General features: G+C 43.7%; 1 protein-coding gene across 10 annotated transcripts in view; it reads right to left on the bottom strand.

Annotated features, from left to right (window-relative positions):
- LOC115132586 (mitogen-activated protein kinase kinase kinase kinase 4-like) overlaps nt 1–15,716 on the bottom strand; it is a 53,132-nt gene extending 37,416 nt beyond the window's left edge. For 4 of the 10 annotated variants that reach the window (XM_065024763.1, XM_065024772.1, XM_065024774.1 and 1 more), the window contains exons 1-2: nt 15,189–15,716; nt 14,769–14,834 (exon numbers count right to left, since the gene is read on the bottom strand). In XM_065024763.1, coding sequence (XP_064880835.1) covers nt 14,769–14,834; nt 15,189–15,245 — 123 coding nt within the window. In that variant the 5' untranslated portion in view covers nt 15,246–15,716. The remainder of the gene's footprint in view (nt 1–14,768; nt 14,835–15,188) is intronic. The other 6 variants (XM_065024760.1, XM_065024762.1, XM_065024790.1 and 3 more) reach the window with 3 other exon arrangements.
- Between the last annotated feature and the right edge of the window lie 319 nt (nt 15,717–16,035).

Here is a 16,035-nt window from a genome sequence, read left to right as displayed (position 1 = left end):
CCAATAGTGGCGAAGTAATTACAATTTAGCAATTTACACTGGAGTGATATGTCCAGATGAGGATGTGCAAGTAGAAATACTGGTGTGCAGTATTTCTTTTTTATATGGGGATGAGGTGGTTAGTTGGATGGGCTATTTACAGATGGGCTGTGTACAGCTGCAGCGATCGGTAAGCTGCTCTGACAGCTGGTACTTAAAGCTAATGAGGGAGATATAAGTCTCCAACTTCAGTGATTTTTGCAATTCGTTCCAGTCACTGGCAGCAGAGAACTGGAAGGAAAAGTGGCCAAAGGAGGTGTTAGCTTTGGGGATGACCAGTAAGATATACCTGCAGGAGCGCGTGCTACGGACGGGTGTTGCTATGGTGACCAGTGAGCTGAGATAAGGCGGGGCTTTACCTAGCAAAGACTTTAACAAGAGCCAATACATAACAAGAGCCAGTGGGTTTGGCGATGAATATGTAGCAAGGACCAGCCAATGAGAGCATACAGGTCGCAGTGGTGGGTAGTATATGGGGCTTGGTGACAAAACGGATGGCACTGTGATAGACTGCATCCAATTTGAGTGTTATAGGCTATTTTGTAAATTACGTCGCCGAAGTCAAGGATCAGTAGGATAGTCAGTTTTACAAGGGTATGTTTGGCAGCATGAGTGAAGGAGGCTTTTTTTGAGAAATAGGAAGCTGATTCTAGATTAATTTTGGATTGGAGATGTTTAATATGAGTCTGGAAGGAGAGTTTACAGTCTAACCAGACACCTAGGTATTGTAGTTGTCCACATATTCTAAGTCAGAACCGTCCAGAGTGATGCTAGTCGCTCAGGTGGGTAGCGATCGGTTGAATAGCATGCATTTCGTTTTACTAGTATTTAAGAGCAAGTTGGAGGCCACGGAAGGAGTGTTGTATGGCGTTGAAGCTCGTTTGGAGCTTTGTTTAACAGAGTGTCCAAAGAAGTGCCAAATGTATACAGAATGGTGTTTGTGTAGAGGTGGATCAGAGAATCACCCGCAGCAAGAGCAACATTGTTGATATACACAGAGAAAAGAGTCAGCCTGAATTTAACCCTGTGGTACCCCCATTGAGACTGCCAGATGTCCGGACAACAGGCCCTCCGATTTGACACACTGAACTCTATCTGAGAAGTAGTTGGTGAACCAGGCGAGACAGTCATTTGAGAAACCAAGGCTGTTGAGTCTGCCGATAAGAAAACGGGGATTGACAGAGTCAAACGCCTTGGCCAGGTCAATGAAGACGGCTGCACAGTACTATCGATGGCGGTTATGATGTCATTTCAGGACCTTGAGCGTGGCTGAGGTGTACCCGTGACCAGCTCTGAAACCAGATTGCATAGCGGAGAAGGTACGGTGGGATTTGAAATGGTCGGTGATCTCTTTGTTCAAATGGCTTTCGAAGACCTTAGAAAGGCAGGGTAGGATAGATATAGGTCTGTAACAGTTTGGGTCTAGAGTGTCTCCCCCTTTGAAGAGGGGAACGACCTCGGCCGCGTTCCAATCTTTAGGATGTTGGACGATACGAAAAAGAGGTTTAACAGACTAGTAATAGGGATTGCAACAATTGCGGTGAATAATTTTAAGGAGGGAGGGTCCAGATTGTCTTGCCCATCTGATTTGTAGGGATCCAGATTTTGCAGCTCTTTCAGAACATCAGCTGTCTGGATTTGGGTGGAGAAGTGGTGGGGGTGGGGGGGGGGCTTGGGCCAGTTGCTGAGTGGTGCAGTGCTGTTGGCCAGGGTAGGGGTAGCCAGGTGGAAAGCATGGCCAGCCATAGAGAAATGCTTATTGTTATTTTATTATTATTATTATTTATTATTATTATAAATTCTCAATTTCTTGAATTTATCGGTGGTGACAGTGTTTCCTAGCCTCAGTGCAGTCGGCAGCTGGGAGGAGGTGCTCTTATTCTCCATGGACTTTAGTGTCCCAAAACTTTTGGGAATTAGTGCTGCAGGACACAAATTTCTGTTTGAAAAAGCAAGCCTTTGCTTTCCTAACTGACTGTGTGCATCGATTCCTGACTTCCCTGAAAAGTTGCATATCGTGGGGACTATGCGATGCTAGTGCAGTACGCCACAGGGTGTTTTTGTGCTGGTCAAGGGCAGTCAAGTCTGGAGTGAAGTAAGGGCTATATCTGTTCTTAGTTCTACATTTTTTGAAAGGGGCATGCTTATAAAGATGATGAGGAAGGCACTTTTAAAGAACAACTAGGCATCCTCTACTGACGGGATGAGGTCAATATCCTTCCAGGCCAGGTTGATTAGAAAGGCCTGCTTGCAAAAGTGTTTTAGGAGTGTTTGACAGTCGAGGTCGGTGGTCGTTTGACCGCGGACCCATAACGGACGCAGGCAATGAGGCAGTGATAGCTGAGATCCTGGTTGAAAACAGCAGAGGTGTATTTAGAGGGCAAGTTGGTCAGGATGATATATATGAGGCTGCCCATGTTTACAGATTTGGGGTTGTACCTGGTAGGTTCTTTGATAATTTGTGTGAGATTGAGGGCATCTAGCTTAGATTGTAGGACGGACGGGGTGTTAAGCATATCTCAATTTAGGTCACCTTGCAGTACGAACTCTGACGATAGATGGGGGACAATCAATTCAGCTCTGGGGGGGGGGGGGTCTATAACAAGTGGCAGTGAGGGACTTATTTCTGAAGAGATGGATCTTTAAAAAGTAGATGCTCCAATTGTTTGGGAATAGACCTGGATAGTATGACAGAACTCTGCAGGCTCTCTCTACAGTAGATTGCAATTCTGCCCCCTCTGGCAGTTGTCTTGATGGAAAATGTTGCAATTGGGGATGGAAATTTCAGGATTTTTGATGGATTTCCTAAACCAGGATTCAGACACGGCTAGGACATCAGGGTCGGCGGATAGTGCAAAAGTAGTGAATAAAGCAAACTTAACATGCATGAACCCAAGGCTTTTATGGTTACAGAAGTCAGCAAATAACAGTGCCTTGGGAGACACAGGGCCTGGGTTAACCACTACATCACCAGAGGAACAGAAGAGAAGTAGGATGAGGGTACAACTAAAGGCTATAAGAACTGGAAGTCTAGTGCTTTGGGAACAGAGAATAAAAGGAGCAGATTTCTGGGCGTGGTAGGACAGATTCAGGGCATAGTGTACAGACAAGGGTATTGTAGGGTGAGAGTACAGTGTGCGTAAACCTAGGCATTGAGTGACAATGAGAGATGTTGCATCTCTGGAGGCGCCAGTTAAGATAGGTGCGGTCTCGGCATATGTGGGGGTGGGACAAAGGGGCTATTTGAGGCATTTTAAGCAGAACTAGGGGCTCCACAGTCAAATTAAACAATGAGAGCTGCCCTAAACAACAGTATACAAGGCATTTTGACATTAGAGAGAGGCATAAAGCAATCACAGGTGTTGATTGGGAGAGTGAAGACAACAACGGGTAAACAGCTAAGATGACAACAACGGGTAAATGGCGATGAATGGGCAGAGAGGGTCAGTTAGCTACACACAGGGCCTGAGTTCGAGGCTGGGGCCGACAGATAAACAAAATGAAGTGCCGTTTTAGTCCAGCAGGCATCAGCTGTGTAGCAGAGTGATCATAGAGTCCAATAAGCAGCAATAGATGAAGCAGGGAGCCATTCGGTAGTCGATTACTACGCTAGGCGAGCGGGAGACACAGTGTTCAGGAAGCTAGCGGGCTGGGGATAGCAGATGGCTCTTCACCACATCCACGACGCAGAGGCCGGTTGAGAACACGTCGGCTGAATTACGTCAGCAGACTAGTAGACCAGTCGTGATGGATCGGCGGGGCTCCGTGTCGACAAAGGGTCCAGGCCAAATTAACAAGAGGTATTGTAGTTGGTGTACTTCGTTTGCTAGCCAGGAGATGGGCCTAGCTCGAGGCTAACTGGTGCATGCTTCTGGACAAGGGCATTAGCCACAATAGCCACTCGGGAGCAGCTAGCTAGCTGCGAAGATCCGGTGTAACGGTCCAGAGCTTGCAGCAGGAATCTGGTGACGTAGTGGGAAAAAAATTACGCAGTCCGATATGCTCAGGGCTGATATTGTGCTGTGCAGACTGGTAGATATTATCTGGGCTATCGCGACTGGTGTCTGTGCTAAAGGTTAAAGACCGCTAGCAGTGGATAACAATGACTAAATAGCTAATAGCTAATTAGCTGGGTAGCTTCTGATGGAGGTTCCAGTTATAAGGTCTAAAAAAAATAGCAGATCCGTACCACATTGGGTGAGGCGGGCTGCAGGAAGGTATATTTAATCCAAAAATGGAAAAAAGAAATCTAAAAAGAAATATATTGAAATGTATACAAAAGAAGAAGAAAAATACTATTTACGCGGGACAAAAACAAATACGTTTGCACCATCTTGGGGGGGAAATTAAATAATTTTAAAAAATGATCTAAGACATTGATAGTTAGTATTAAGCAGTCATAAAAGTTTCCATTATTTACTTTGATGAACTACTAAAATAGTGATTTTGTCAGACAGCATATAGAGATAGAGATGACTTGGAATGAAATAGTCAAATAAAACAAATGTCATGAAATTGTATTAATTGTTTTATTCTGTGTTACATTATTCAACCCACATAATGCAAAGTGCATTTCATGTCCACCCCAAAAATATTATACCGAAAACAGTGATTCTTTTTAAATAATCAAACCAAAAACTCTCAAAAAGCACTAAATCACTCAGCACTACTTGGGGGATACCCACCTCCATACGGACAGACAGTACCACCACGCCCGGTCTACGCCCTGCCCGGCCCCTCCACTACCCAACATGGCAGCCTGGGTAAAGATGGCCAAGTGGTACAGAGAGGAGAGATGGGGAAGAGGAGAAGGAAAAGACAGGGAGGGGCAGAGACTGGGGATGTCTAGACGATTTGGAGGCAGACCGGTGTGCTTGCGTCTGTGTTGCATCATCCCTCACTGCCGGCAGTTCTCCTTTGTTCAGCGCATCTACATCCTTTAAATGGCAGGGTTCCCCAAATGTATCTGAATCAGCTGTGTAATGCAGAGGCAAAAACCAAAATGTGCAGCAGGGGGGCCCCAGGACAGAGTTTGGGAAACCTTGCTCTATGGTGACGTCATGATGTCATGGGTTTAAGTCCTGGGAAGCATCCTCACATAAATTGGCCTTTCATTTGTGGAAAAATGAAGCAGTGTTAAATTATCTTCATCCTTTATATTAAATATTAAAGACAGCTTAAAGTGAGGAATTTGAAATCCCAACAAGTTTCCGATGCCATTTTAGGACAGATGAAATGTTTAAGCAAAGCCAGTATGAAGGCTATAGCCCAAATACAATATGGAAGCTAGCCCAGTATGGGTCCAATACAGCATTACTGTCACAGAGGATTTGATGCTGCCCATGACTTATGACCTTTCCTCTGTACCTGTGTGTGTGGGGGGGGGGGTTTACATGTGGCCTCCATCACGGAGACATGGCACCGTGTCAGAGTGTTGGAACCAGTGACCCTCAGTGTGCACCTTACAATCACATAACTGGGCCAAGCTATTTAGAGCTGCAGCAGACGTCTCACCCTGTGTCCACACAAACCTGCCAAGTCCTTCCCCTGGCAAAGCAGACATGGGCGAGAGAGCGAAAGACTGGGGGAGAGAGACTGGTAGGGGGATGGTTTAAGGTAGGGGGATGGTTTAAGGTTATGAGCAAGCAGGAGAAGTAAAGTGGTTTACACACAGGTACAATGAGAGAAGGGAGAGAGCGGGAAGGAAAGCACAAGTGCAAAAGTGCAAAAGAGTGAAATCACAGGAGCTGCCAGCACCACGGGACTGCGGGTATATTCTCCCTGCATCCCTGTAGAGTGGCCTGATATGGGCTGCAGAGTAGAAGGGAAGAGAAAGATGCATGATGTTTAAGAGAGGTTGGCACGTCCCAGGGATCAGAGTGCCAGGGCACCACCAGCCCTGCAGGCCTGACAGACAGAGTGGCTGGCTAACTAGGTCTATATATGGCCATTCTGTACAGCCCAGTAGAGGGAATCCTCCCCCACATACCACGCACCAATGGAGAACTTAATGAATTCTTCAGGTTTTGTTTTTATCGCTATCATTTTCTCTTCTCAGACGCACCGGAGGGCTCTCCATCCCATCTCTCAGTGCCAGCTGGTCTGGGGCCAAAGAAGAGATCAAACTGATCTGAGAATCCCATTGTGGAGTCAGTCAGTGCAGGAAGAGGCTTTCAGCCTACCACCAAAGTGGGACTAGGAGGTCAATGCCTGTGTAGTAGTAGGCAAAATTATTAATCAAATGTACAGTGGTAATATGAAAACACTGCAAATCCAACAACTAACTGTATTGAGACATCGGACCACTAGATACAGTCTGGATCAACCATACAAAGCTGTGCACATCTGAGACCAGCATGGACACTGACGACAGTCTCCTTAAATGAGGCAATTGCCAATTGTTCAGTGGCTAGGGGAGCACCATGAAGACACCGGATGCTGAAGATGGGGTTGGCTGGGGAGGAAGAACCACTGCCACTTTGTGGGTAATGAGAAGACGACAGAGTTCCCACAAACACTACGTCAACGACGTTCAGGGAGATTGAAGTGCTGCAGCAAGCCATTACCACCAAGCATGTCTTTAGCCTCCCTCTTATTTCAATGCTTTTACTGGGACTAGTACCAGGGTTTATCATAAGCAATTCATTAAGAAATGTTGAGAGCCAGGGGGGGGGGGGGCGCTGGCAGTAAGATTCGGTACACAACAATGTGATGGGGGAAATAGCCTAAGCCATTGCATCCACAACTAAAGGATCAGCCATTTTGAAATGTTTAGTGTAACATTATAGCAGCACAACATTGCCCATTTTGAAAAGGGGCCTCATGTAAAAATGTTAGTGAGTACCAGTATCTAATAGCTTTCATTCCAGTGCAAGGTGAGAATTAGGGCTGTTAATGATTAAGTGCTGTTGAAACTACATTTTACTGGTCTTGCTTATCAGTCTATTGTTTTATTTGCATAATTTAGTGGAATTAAATTAGTGCATGTGCATTTTCATTATACGTCATGCATCTTATTTGTCACATGCGCACAGCATAGAAAGCCTAGTTTGAGGGGCTATTCACCTGTCAGACAGCGTAAGAGAACCTCAAAAAGCTGGTACTGAACTGTAACGTGGGGTTTTAGAAGCCCTATCATTGCGCAACAAATTATTCTAAATGCAATCACGCACCATTTTTTATGGTTAAGATGGCCAATATTAAAAATTAGCTGCTATTTTTATTTCTCAATCTCAACTCGTAATTCAAGTTTGCCATTCGAGTGCATAGGCTATAGTCAACGGTAGGCAGGCTATCAATGCGTCACCTACCACCACACAACGTGAGCTTCAGGCAGTATATTTGTTTGAAACGAGAGGTTGACCGATTAATTAGGGCCAATTTCAATTTTTCATAACAATCGGTAATCAGCCTTTTTGGACGCCGATTACATTGCAATCCACGAGGAGACTTCGTGGCAGGCTGACCACCTGTTACACAAGTGCAGCATCAAAAGGAGCCAAGGTAAGTTGCTAGCTAGCATTAATCTTATAAAAACAATCAATCTTAACATAATCACTAGTTAACTACACATGGTTGATGATATTACTAGGTTAACTAGCTTGTCCTGCGTTGCATATATTCAATGCGGTGCCCCTTAATTTATCATCGAATCCCAGCCTACTTCGCCAAACGGGTGATGATTTAACAAAAGCACATTTGCGGGAAAAAAGCACATTCGTTGCACAAATGTACCTAACCATAAACATCAATGCCTTTCTTAACCTGTAGTCACCATAACGCCGAAAAATATTCCAAATTAGCTCCATAATATCGACAGAAACATGGCAAACGTTGTTTAGAATCAATCCTCAATGTGTTTTTCTAATATCTATTCGATAATATATCTGTCGGGACAATTCCTTTTTCTCTAGGACCGATTGGAGTAATGGCTATGTCTGCACTTTACGAGAGAATCTCTCTCGGAGCCACCATGTGACCACTTACGCAATGTGCCCCCATACGGCTATTCTTCAACAGAAATGCGTAAAACTACGTCACAATGCTGTAGACACCTTGGGGAATACGTAGAAAGCGAAAGCTCGTTGATGGTACATTCACAGCCATATAGGGAGTCATTGGAACGCAACGCTTTCAAAACCTGAGGCACTTCCGGATTGGATTTTTCTCAGGCTTTCGCCTGCAACATCAGTTCTGTTATACTCACAGACAATATCTTTACAGTTTTGGAAACGTTAGTGTTTTCTAACCAAAGCTGTCAATTATATGCATATTCTAGCATCTTTTCCTGACAAAATATCCCGTTTAAAACTGGAATGTTTTTTTCCCAAAATGAAAATACTGCCCCCTAACACCAAGAGGTTTTAAAATCAATACACAGAAGTATATTTTTTTAAGCCTGCAGATTTAGTTCAAATAAATGCATGTTAGCAGGCAATATTAACTAGGAAAATTGTGTCACTTCTCTTGCGTTCAGTGCAGAGTCAGGGTATATGCAACAGTTTGAGCCACCTGGCTCGTAGCCTACTGTGTTTCTTCCTAACAAAAAAAGTAATTAATTTGCCAGAATTTTACATAATTATGACATGACATTGAAGGTTGTGCAATGTAACAGCAATATTTAGAGACTTAGGGTTGCCACCCGTTCGACAAAATACGTAATGGTTGCGTATTTCACTGAAAGAATAAATGTTTTGTTTTCGAAATGATAGGTGATTTAATATGGTCAAATCCGGAAACTAAGGCTCGTATTTCTGTGTGTTGTTATATTATAATTAAGTCTATGATTTGATATTTGATAGAGCAGTCTGACAGTGGTGGTGGGCAGCAGGCTCATAAGCATTCATTCAAACAGCACTTTCCTGCCTTTGCCAGCAGCTCTTCACAATGCTTGAAGCACAGCGCTGTTTATGACTTCAAGCCTATCAACTCCCGAGATTAGGCTGGCAATACTAAAGTGCCTAATAGTCAAAGGTATACGAAATAAATGAGAGAGAGAGAGAAATAGTCGACGCGTCATAATTCCAATAACTACAACTTAAAACTTCTTAACTGGGAATATTGAAGAACAGGGATTGAACCACCAGCTTTCATATGTTTTCATGTTCTGAGCAAGGAACTTGAACATTTGCTTTTTTTTTTACTTGGCACATATTGCACTTTTACTTTCTTCTCCAACACTGTTTTTGCATTATTTAAACCAAATTGAACATGTTTCATTATTTATTGGAGACTAAATTGATTTTATGTATTATATTAAGTTAAAATAAAAGGGTTCATTGTCCATTCAGTATTTTGGTAATTGTCATTATTACAAATATATATATAAAAATTGGCCGATTAAATCAGTCGACCTCTACTTGAAACTTAAATTTTACTTCAAATAATAATAATAATAATAATAATAATAACAACAAGGCATGATTTGCCTTGCTTCAATGTGGCCTAGCGAAATTTCAAACAAAATTGGAGGCACCTCATTTTTTTAGAAAGACTTCATGCCATTAACCATAATTTCGCTACTGTTCTATTGGTCTTCATATCAACTTTTTTTGTCCAGACGCCAAAAGCACAATTGTAGTTATATTAGCAACCCATCCTAGTGGTTGCTATTAGATTCCCCATATTTCGAAGGGAGTTATCACACAGTTTTGAGCGATAGTTTTCATCAGTATTTGTTCCATTTGGTCCGGTTGGTTTCACATTGCCAAATGAACATAAATTTAAATTTAAAAAAAAAGTTTAAAAAAAAACACTTCTCGGGGGAAGGGGACATCTACCCTTTTTCTTTCTACATGTCCTTGTTTTGTATGTCGTGTTTTGTATTATTTGTTTTGCACCCAGAACTCTGGGTCTTGTTGTTCCTGTATGCTCTTTTATGTTTAGATAAGAATGGTATACCTGTCTTGTATACCTATACACCATTCTTGTGTGTTTAATAACAAATATTTGAAAAAAGAAAACCACTTCTCCATGCAAGTCATACGTTTATTGGACAAACATGCTGAGATTAAATCAATGAGTATCGTGATGCATCACTTGTGTGTCCAAATCTTCATATTACTTTTGTTTCGGTATTCCAACAACATGCGGGAGAAAACAGCGTAATGGCCACTCTGCTACCTGAATAGTCTATATTCAGCAGCCTAGATCCCCGGTACAGCCCTCATCTCCCCTAACCCGCTACTCACAATGTTCCAGAGATGTCAAGTTATGATGTCAAACAACCAATAATGCGTGACTCTGGTTCATTTTCTGCGTTTGGTCTGGACTGCGTTCTCACCTGCAGCGAACCACACCACCGTACTAATTGAAACAGACCGAAACCACCCTTTTAGAGCGAACCACCGTGCGTTGCTTAGTACCAATAGAGTTCACACCAGTCCAAACGAACCAAACTAAGTGAGTAAACGACCCCCCCCCCCCCCTAGTTTCTAAAAGACGTTCATCTCTCACATTGGGAATTGCTCGCATTAGGTGAGCTGTTTAGAACTGTTTTCCCTACAATTACATTTTGGCAAAAGATGGAAAATGACGATTTAATAGCTGCTTCATTACTGGAATTGCATGTTCAATAATAGGCTATAAAGCCTTTTGACTGCTGGACGATGGACTTGCTATTGTTGCATGTTCAATAATAGGCTATAAAGCCTTTTGACTGCTGGACGATGGGCTTGCTATTGTTGCATGTTTTCATTAAGCGCTTAATGAAAAATGTCTGTTCCTTACAGTTTTGAAAAAATGTAACATTTGTTGGCCGGTTAATGAGGGTGGGTTAGTCGGTAGCAATTATTACCGAAATTTGCATCCCTGGTGAGCATATAACATTGTCATCTTCACTTGACTGTCACACCCACACTGACAGTTTCAAGTCTTATCGGAGGTCATTCAGCTGGTTGGCCAAGACAATCTAAACCTGAGCTACCACTGAGTTTAACAGTAAGGTCCAAACCTGGCACGAGCCCCAGACAACAATCACTGCCACCTTGCCTCTGCTGCTGCGATTGGCTGCAGGCATTTGAATCCAGAAGAGCCACATCGTGCCGCACGGGGCTGTGATATGGCATTTCAGCTCTTAGAGTGGCTGCAATCCGCTTCTGTCAAAAGCTCCAAATGAAAAGGTCAGCCATTCAGTGGAGGTACTGTATGTCACCTGGGCTAGCTGCATCAAACAGGCTGTGGCGACTGGTTCCGAGACAGTGTCACAAAAACATACCTACAAAACAAACCATTTGAAAACGAAAATAACAAACAGAAGGAAAGGGGACAGATGAGTTAGACTAAAAAATAAAAAAAAGTATGCATTTCAAAACTGTAATTCAATGCAAGAAATTGTCCTGGGCCGTCTGAATAGAGGAAATAGACTGTGCTTGATTGTCTTATTGTGAGAGGTTTGAATGGGTGAAAAACTGCTTTGCAAAGAAGAAGAAAAGCCTCACAGAAAGAGATAGAAAGTTATATTTCTGGAACAGGGCTAGTTGATTATTCAGTATTTGAGACCCGACTAATAAACACACCCTTTCTGTGGGTCTGGTGGTGGTTCCCAAATAAAGCCATACACACGGAGACAAAACCAGCTTTGTAATGAAGCTGCCTGGCCATGCAGGCTCTGTCGGGCCCAGGACAGCTGCTCTTCCTCCTCCAGTTCCAGCTAGCACCCCTCAGTCAGACCACACGTCTAACTGATAGGTTAACCTAAACATGTTACTGCACTGACCCATCATTGGTGTCAGGCAGCTGATGAGGTAGGGGGGGAACAAGTACAAATACACACAAAAGTATGTGGACACCCCTTCAAATGAGTGGATTCGGCCAGTTCAGCCACACCAGTTGCTGACAGGTGTATAAAATCAAGCACACTGCCATGCAATCTCCATAGACAAACATTGGCAGTAGAATGACCTTACTACAGAGATCAGTGACTTTCAACGTGGCACCGTCATAGGATGCCACCTCTCCAACAAGTCAGTTCGTCAAATATCTGCCCGGCTAGAGCTGCCCCGGTCAACTGTAAATGCTGTTATTGTGAAGTGGATATGTCAAAACGCAACAACGGCTTAGCCGCAAAGTGGTAGGCCACACAATCTCAGAAGGGGACCGCCTAGTGCTGAAGTGCGTAAAAACTGCTGGCCCTCAGGAGCATCATGAAATGAGTTTCCATGGCCAAGCAGCCACACACAAGCCTAAGATAACAATGCGCAATGGCGTAGGCCGGAGTGGTGTAAAGCTTGCCTCCACTGGACTCTGGAGCAGTGGAAACAATCTCTGGAGTGATGAATCACGCTTCACCACCTGGCAGTCCGGACAAATCTGGGTTTGGTGGATACCAGGAGAACGCTACCTGTTAAGTTTGGTGGAAGAGGAAAAACCGCCTGGTGGTGTTTTTCATGGTTCGGTTAGGCCCTTCAGTTCCAGTGAAGGGAAATCTTAACACTACAGCACACAATGGCATTCTAGACAATTATGTGCTTCCAACTTTATGGCACCAGTTTGGGGGAGGCCCTTCCCCGTTTCAGCATGACAAATCGAGATCCATACAGAAATTGTTTGTTGATCGGTGTGGAAGAACATGACTGGCCTGCACAGAGCCCTGACCTCAACCCCACCGAACACCTTTGGGATGAATTGGAATGCCGACTGCAAGCCAGGCCTCATCGCCCAACATCAGTGCTCGACATCACTAATGTTCTTGTTGGTGAATGATTGCAAGTCCCCGCAGCAATGTTCCAACATTTGGTGGAAAGCCTTCCCAGAAGAGTGGAGGCAGTCATAGCAGCAAAAGGGGGACCAACTCCATATTAATTCCCATGATTTTGCAATGAGATGTTCAACGAGCAGGTGTCCACATACTTCTGGTCATGTAGTGTACATAACTGGGCTACATATTAGCCTAGTTTATAACGTGCAGTTCACAGTACAGTCTCACTAGAGGAAGGGGAATAATTGATTGAAACAAACTGCCGTTATTTGGCATGACAATTATGTAGGTTAGAGGTTGGCATACAGTAAACCTCTGACATCCAATGGCTTTGGGACTGTCTGTTGTGAAAATGTACAGCAAACCAGAGCATGTAGACCTGTCTGCAGAATAGCATATGAGGACGTATGAATCAGGAACAAACTACAACCCCCTGGTTCTCCATCTTTCAAATCAGCACAGACGAGTTGGCTTTGCTTGGAATCATTAGACCAAGGGATGTCCTCCATTTTGCGTTACTAAACAGGCACATACACAGCCAGCCCGGGGCCCTCTTGCCCGACATCCATTCTATTCCCGTGCAGTGTGGTAGTGGCTCATGCTCTGCCTGACTCTAAATGGCAAAAGATAGCATTTAATAGCTCATAATATGAGCCTTTGATGTAAACATTTTAATGCCTATATGAGCCTTTGATGTAAATTCCAATCAACTCTGTCGTCTAACATTTGGTGAAATTTAGAAAGAGCAGTAAAGAGAATGAAAGTGAGTGACAAAAGCCTAAAAGTAAATAATTCTCTCCACATAGACCCATGAAGCCATCTGTTCATGGAAGGAAGACGTTTGCTAGAAAGTTTTCCATTACAAACGGGGTCACATGACCAAAAGAAAACAGCATTGGTCTTTAAAGCCCTCTGTTCCACAGGGTTGGATCAGATGAATGGTCCTGCTTTTACGTTTGAACATCCAGACTACCACTGTTGATTCTCCTCAGTCAGGAGTCCAGACTACCACTGTTGATTCTCCTCAGTCAGGAGTCCAGACTACCCTGCTCCTGATAGTTAAGAGAATAGACACAGGCAGGAGGGACACCGCAGCCCCCGTGAACCACCCTGCTTAACAGGCTTTCCAGTTGTTTCAAGCTGCTCTCCTACAGTGTTGCCAGCCTGACTGTTTGAAAGGAGGGGTTAAACACAGGCCAGGCCTTCCAATGGACAGGAGGGTACAGGGAAGAGAGGCAGGTCACCAATGGTGGGTCAGACTCATCCTCAAAATCCGAGAGAAGGAACCCACTAAATTCTCCAAAAAGGTCAAGTTCAACAATTACTTTAAACAGTCACCATGATCATTTTTACAGAGAAACATGACACCAAGAAACAGATGGTTGAGAGAGGGGAAAAGGCCTGCTGTGTAACACATGATATTTTACTTAACCAAATTGTCTATGAAGCAAGGCCTAGTCTGGATCATCAGGCAGCGATTCCCTTTCCCCCTCTCTCCGCAGCAGGATATGATGTAGGACATGTGCTGCACTTTAAAAACACTCATAGCAACACTGGTCTGCAAACCCAGTTGCCATTTACTTCTAAACCCATCTATAATATTAATGTAACATAAGATGTTTTTTTTCCCCAATTTGGAAACAACAACTGAGCGTACAGGCCTAGCCCGGATAGAAGATGAGAAACAGGGGAGCTTGGGCTAATGGAGTGGTGCATGGATTGGTGTGGTGCAGTGCATATGTGGTGCATATTTCACCAAAGATGTTTGTACAAGCAATAATACACAGAGGGGCATCATCATTTTTACCAATCCAACCAGGGATTATAGGGGTGTAATGACAGAAACATCCTGATGAGACATCTTTGACATGAATCTAATCCATCACACAGGCATGAAATCTGGATCACTTCGATGTTCAATGCCAAAGCTGCATCAATGTCACGTTTAGCTACCTAGTGTCAGAAATAATTACCGAAGATTAGGCCACCGATTAATTAAATATATATACATATATATGATAGAGGAACAAACCTTGTATACTTGTCCATAGGTGCCATTTCCGACCACTTCCACCAATTCAAAAATCCCTGCTGGATCCTGAAACGAGTCAAAAATATATTTTTTTACACAACCATATCTTTTTGAAAATGCTTTTGAATAATTGTTGCAAAAATGGGACCTAGATTAACGCAGCTGTTGCGACCTGATCTCCACAAACGTCCAAATGCATTTCGAACAAAGGAAAGCCAGGCAGCACGACAGCTTTCTCTCGATCCGAATAATAAATAAATAAGTCTCCCAGCAATGGTAACCCCGAAAATGTATCCATATTTTATTGGGTAAAAATGTTTGCTTTGTTTTATATAACGTTAACTCACTGTAGTGGAATAGATTACATCTGGGGGTAGCCTAATCTTTAAATAAAAGACACTGTCCTTGTCCACCACTCACCCGCAAAGAAGCCAGGTCTATTTCGACCAGACTTTTAGCCGGAGAGTCGTTCGCCATCTTTTAAATATAAACCGATCCTTCCTTCGCGTTGTGGAATCTTTGACGTGGGATCATTTGCAGTGCCTCCTTGTAGAAAAATAACCCATCGAGTATTCCTCTTTGTGGCCCGCTACTGTTGTCGAGGACACTAGGCTACTCCATGTTGAGGTGGCAGCTCGGCCCTTCACTCGCTCAACTCCCAGTTCTGCTCCTCCTCGCTCCCTGGCTAGTGAGAACCGCACAAACACAGGAAGCCGGTCGGGAATCAGAGGAGGGGCAGGGGCCTTGATGCAATAACCGGGGAGTGGGTGATTATTCAGTCAAGAAATAGAGACACAAAACTATTCATCTTCTTCTCTGTCTCATCTAGTCAACGGCCCCTCAAAAAATAAGAATAACTTTTTTTTCATGTGAAACGAAGGATGTCTGTAAAGAATAGGTGCGAGAGAAAGGCGAGGCAGGCCTCTATCGCACAGAATCATGGACATGCGCACTTGAGCCATCGGTGTCAATATTCGTAATCATGGGTGTGGCAAGGGAACAATCGAACGAGGCTGAGCGGAATGTGCACTGAAACGTCATTATTTGCTATGTACTACCGCATTAGGTTACCTTCAATGAGAGTCGTCTATACATCGTCGTTTGGGCGCCATGTGCTGTCCCCCATAATAATAATAATAATTGTCTATTTTGGTTCATAGGAAATGTACACACTGCTGACGGTGTACTGTATTGGGTGAGTCTCGACCCCTCATGCTAAAGCAGAACTTCAGGGTGATATTTCCCCTACCTGCTTCCTTTGCTCACT

Source organism: Oncorhynchus nerka, linkage group LG2, assembly GCF_034236695.1.
Source record: "Oncorhynchus nerka isolate Pitt River linkage group LG2, Oner_Uvic_2.0, whole genome shotgun sequence".
In the NCBI taxonomy this organism is placed as follows: Eukaryota; Metazoa; Chordata; class Actinopteri; order Salmoniformes; family Salmonidae; genus Oncorhynchus; species Oncorhynchus nerka.
The sequence above is the reverse complement of the archived record's forward strand: the minus strand, read 5'-3'. Positions and strand labels throughout refer to the sequence as shown.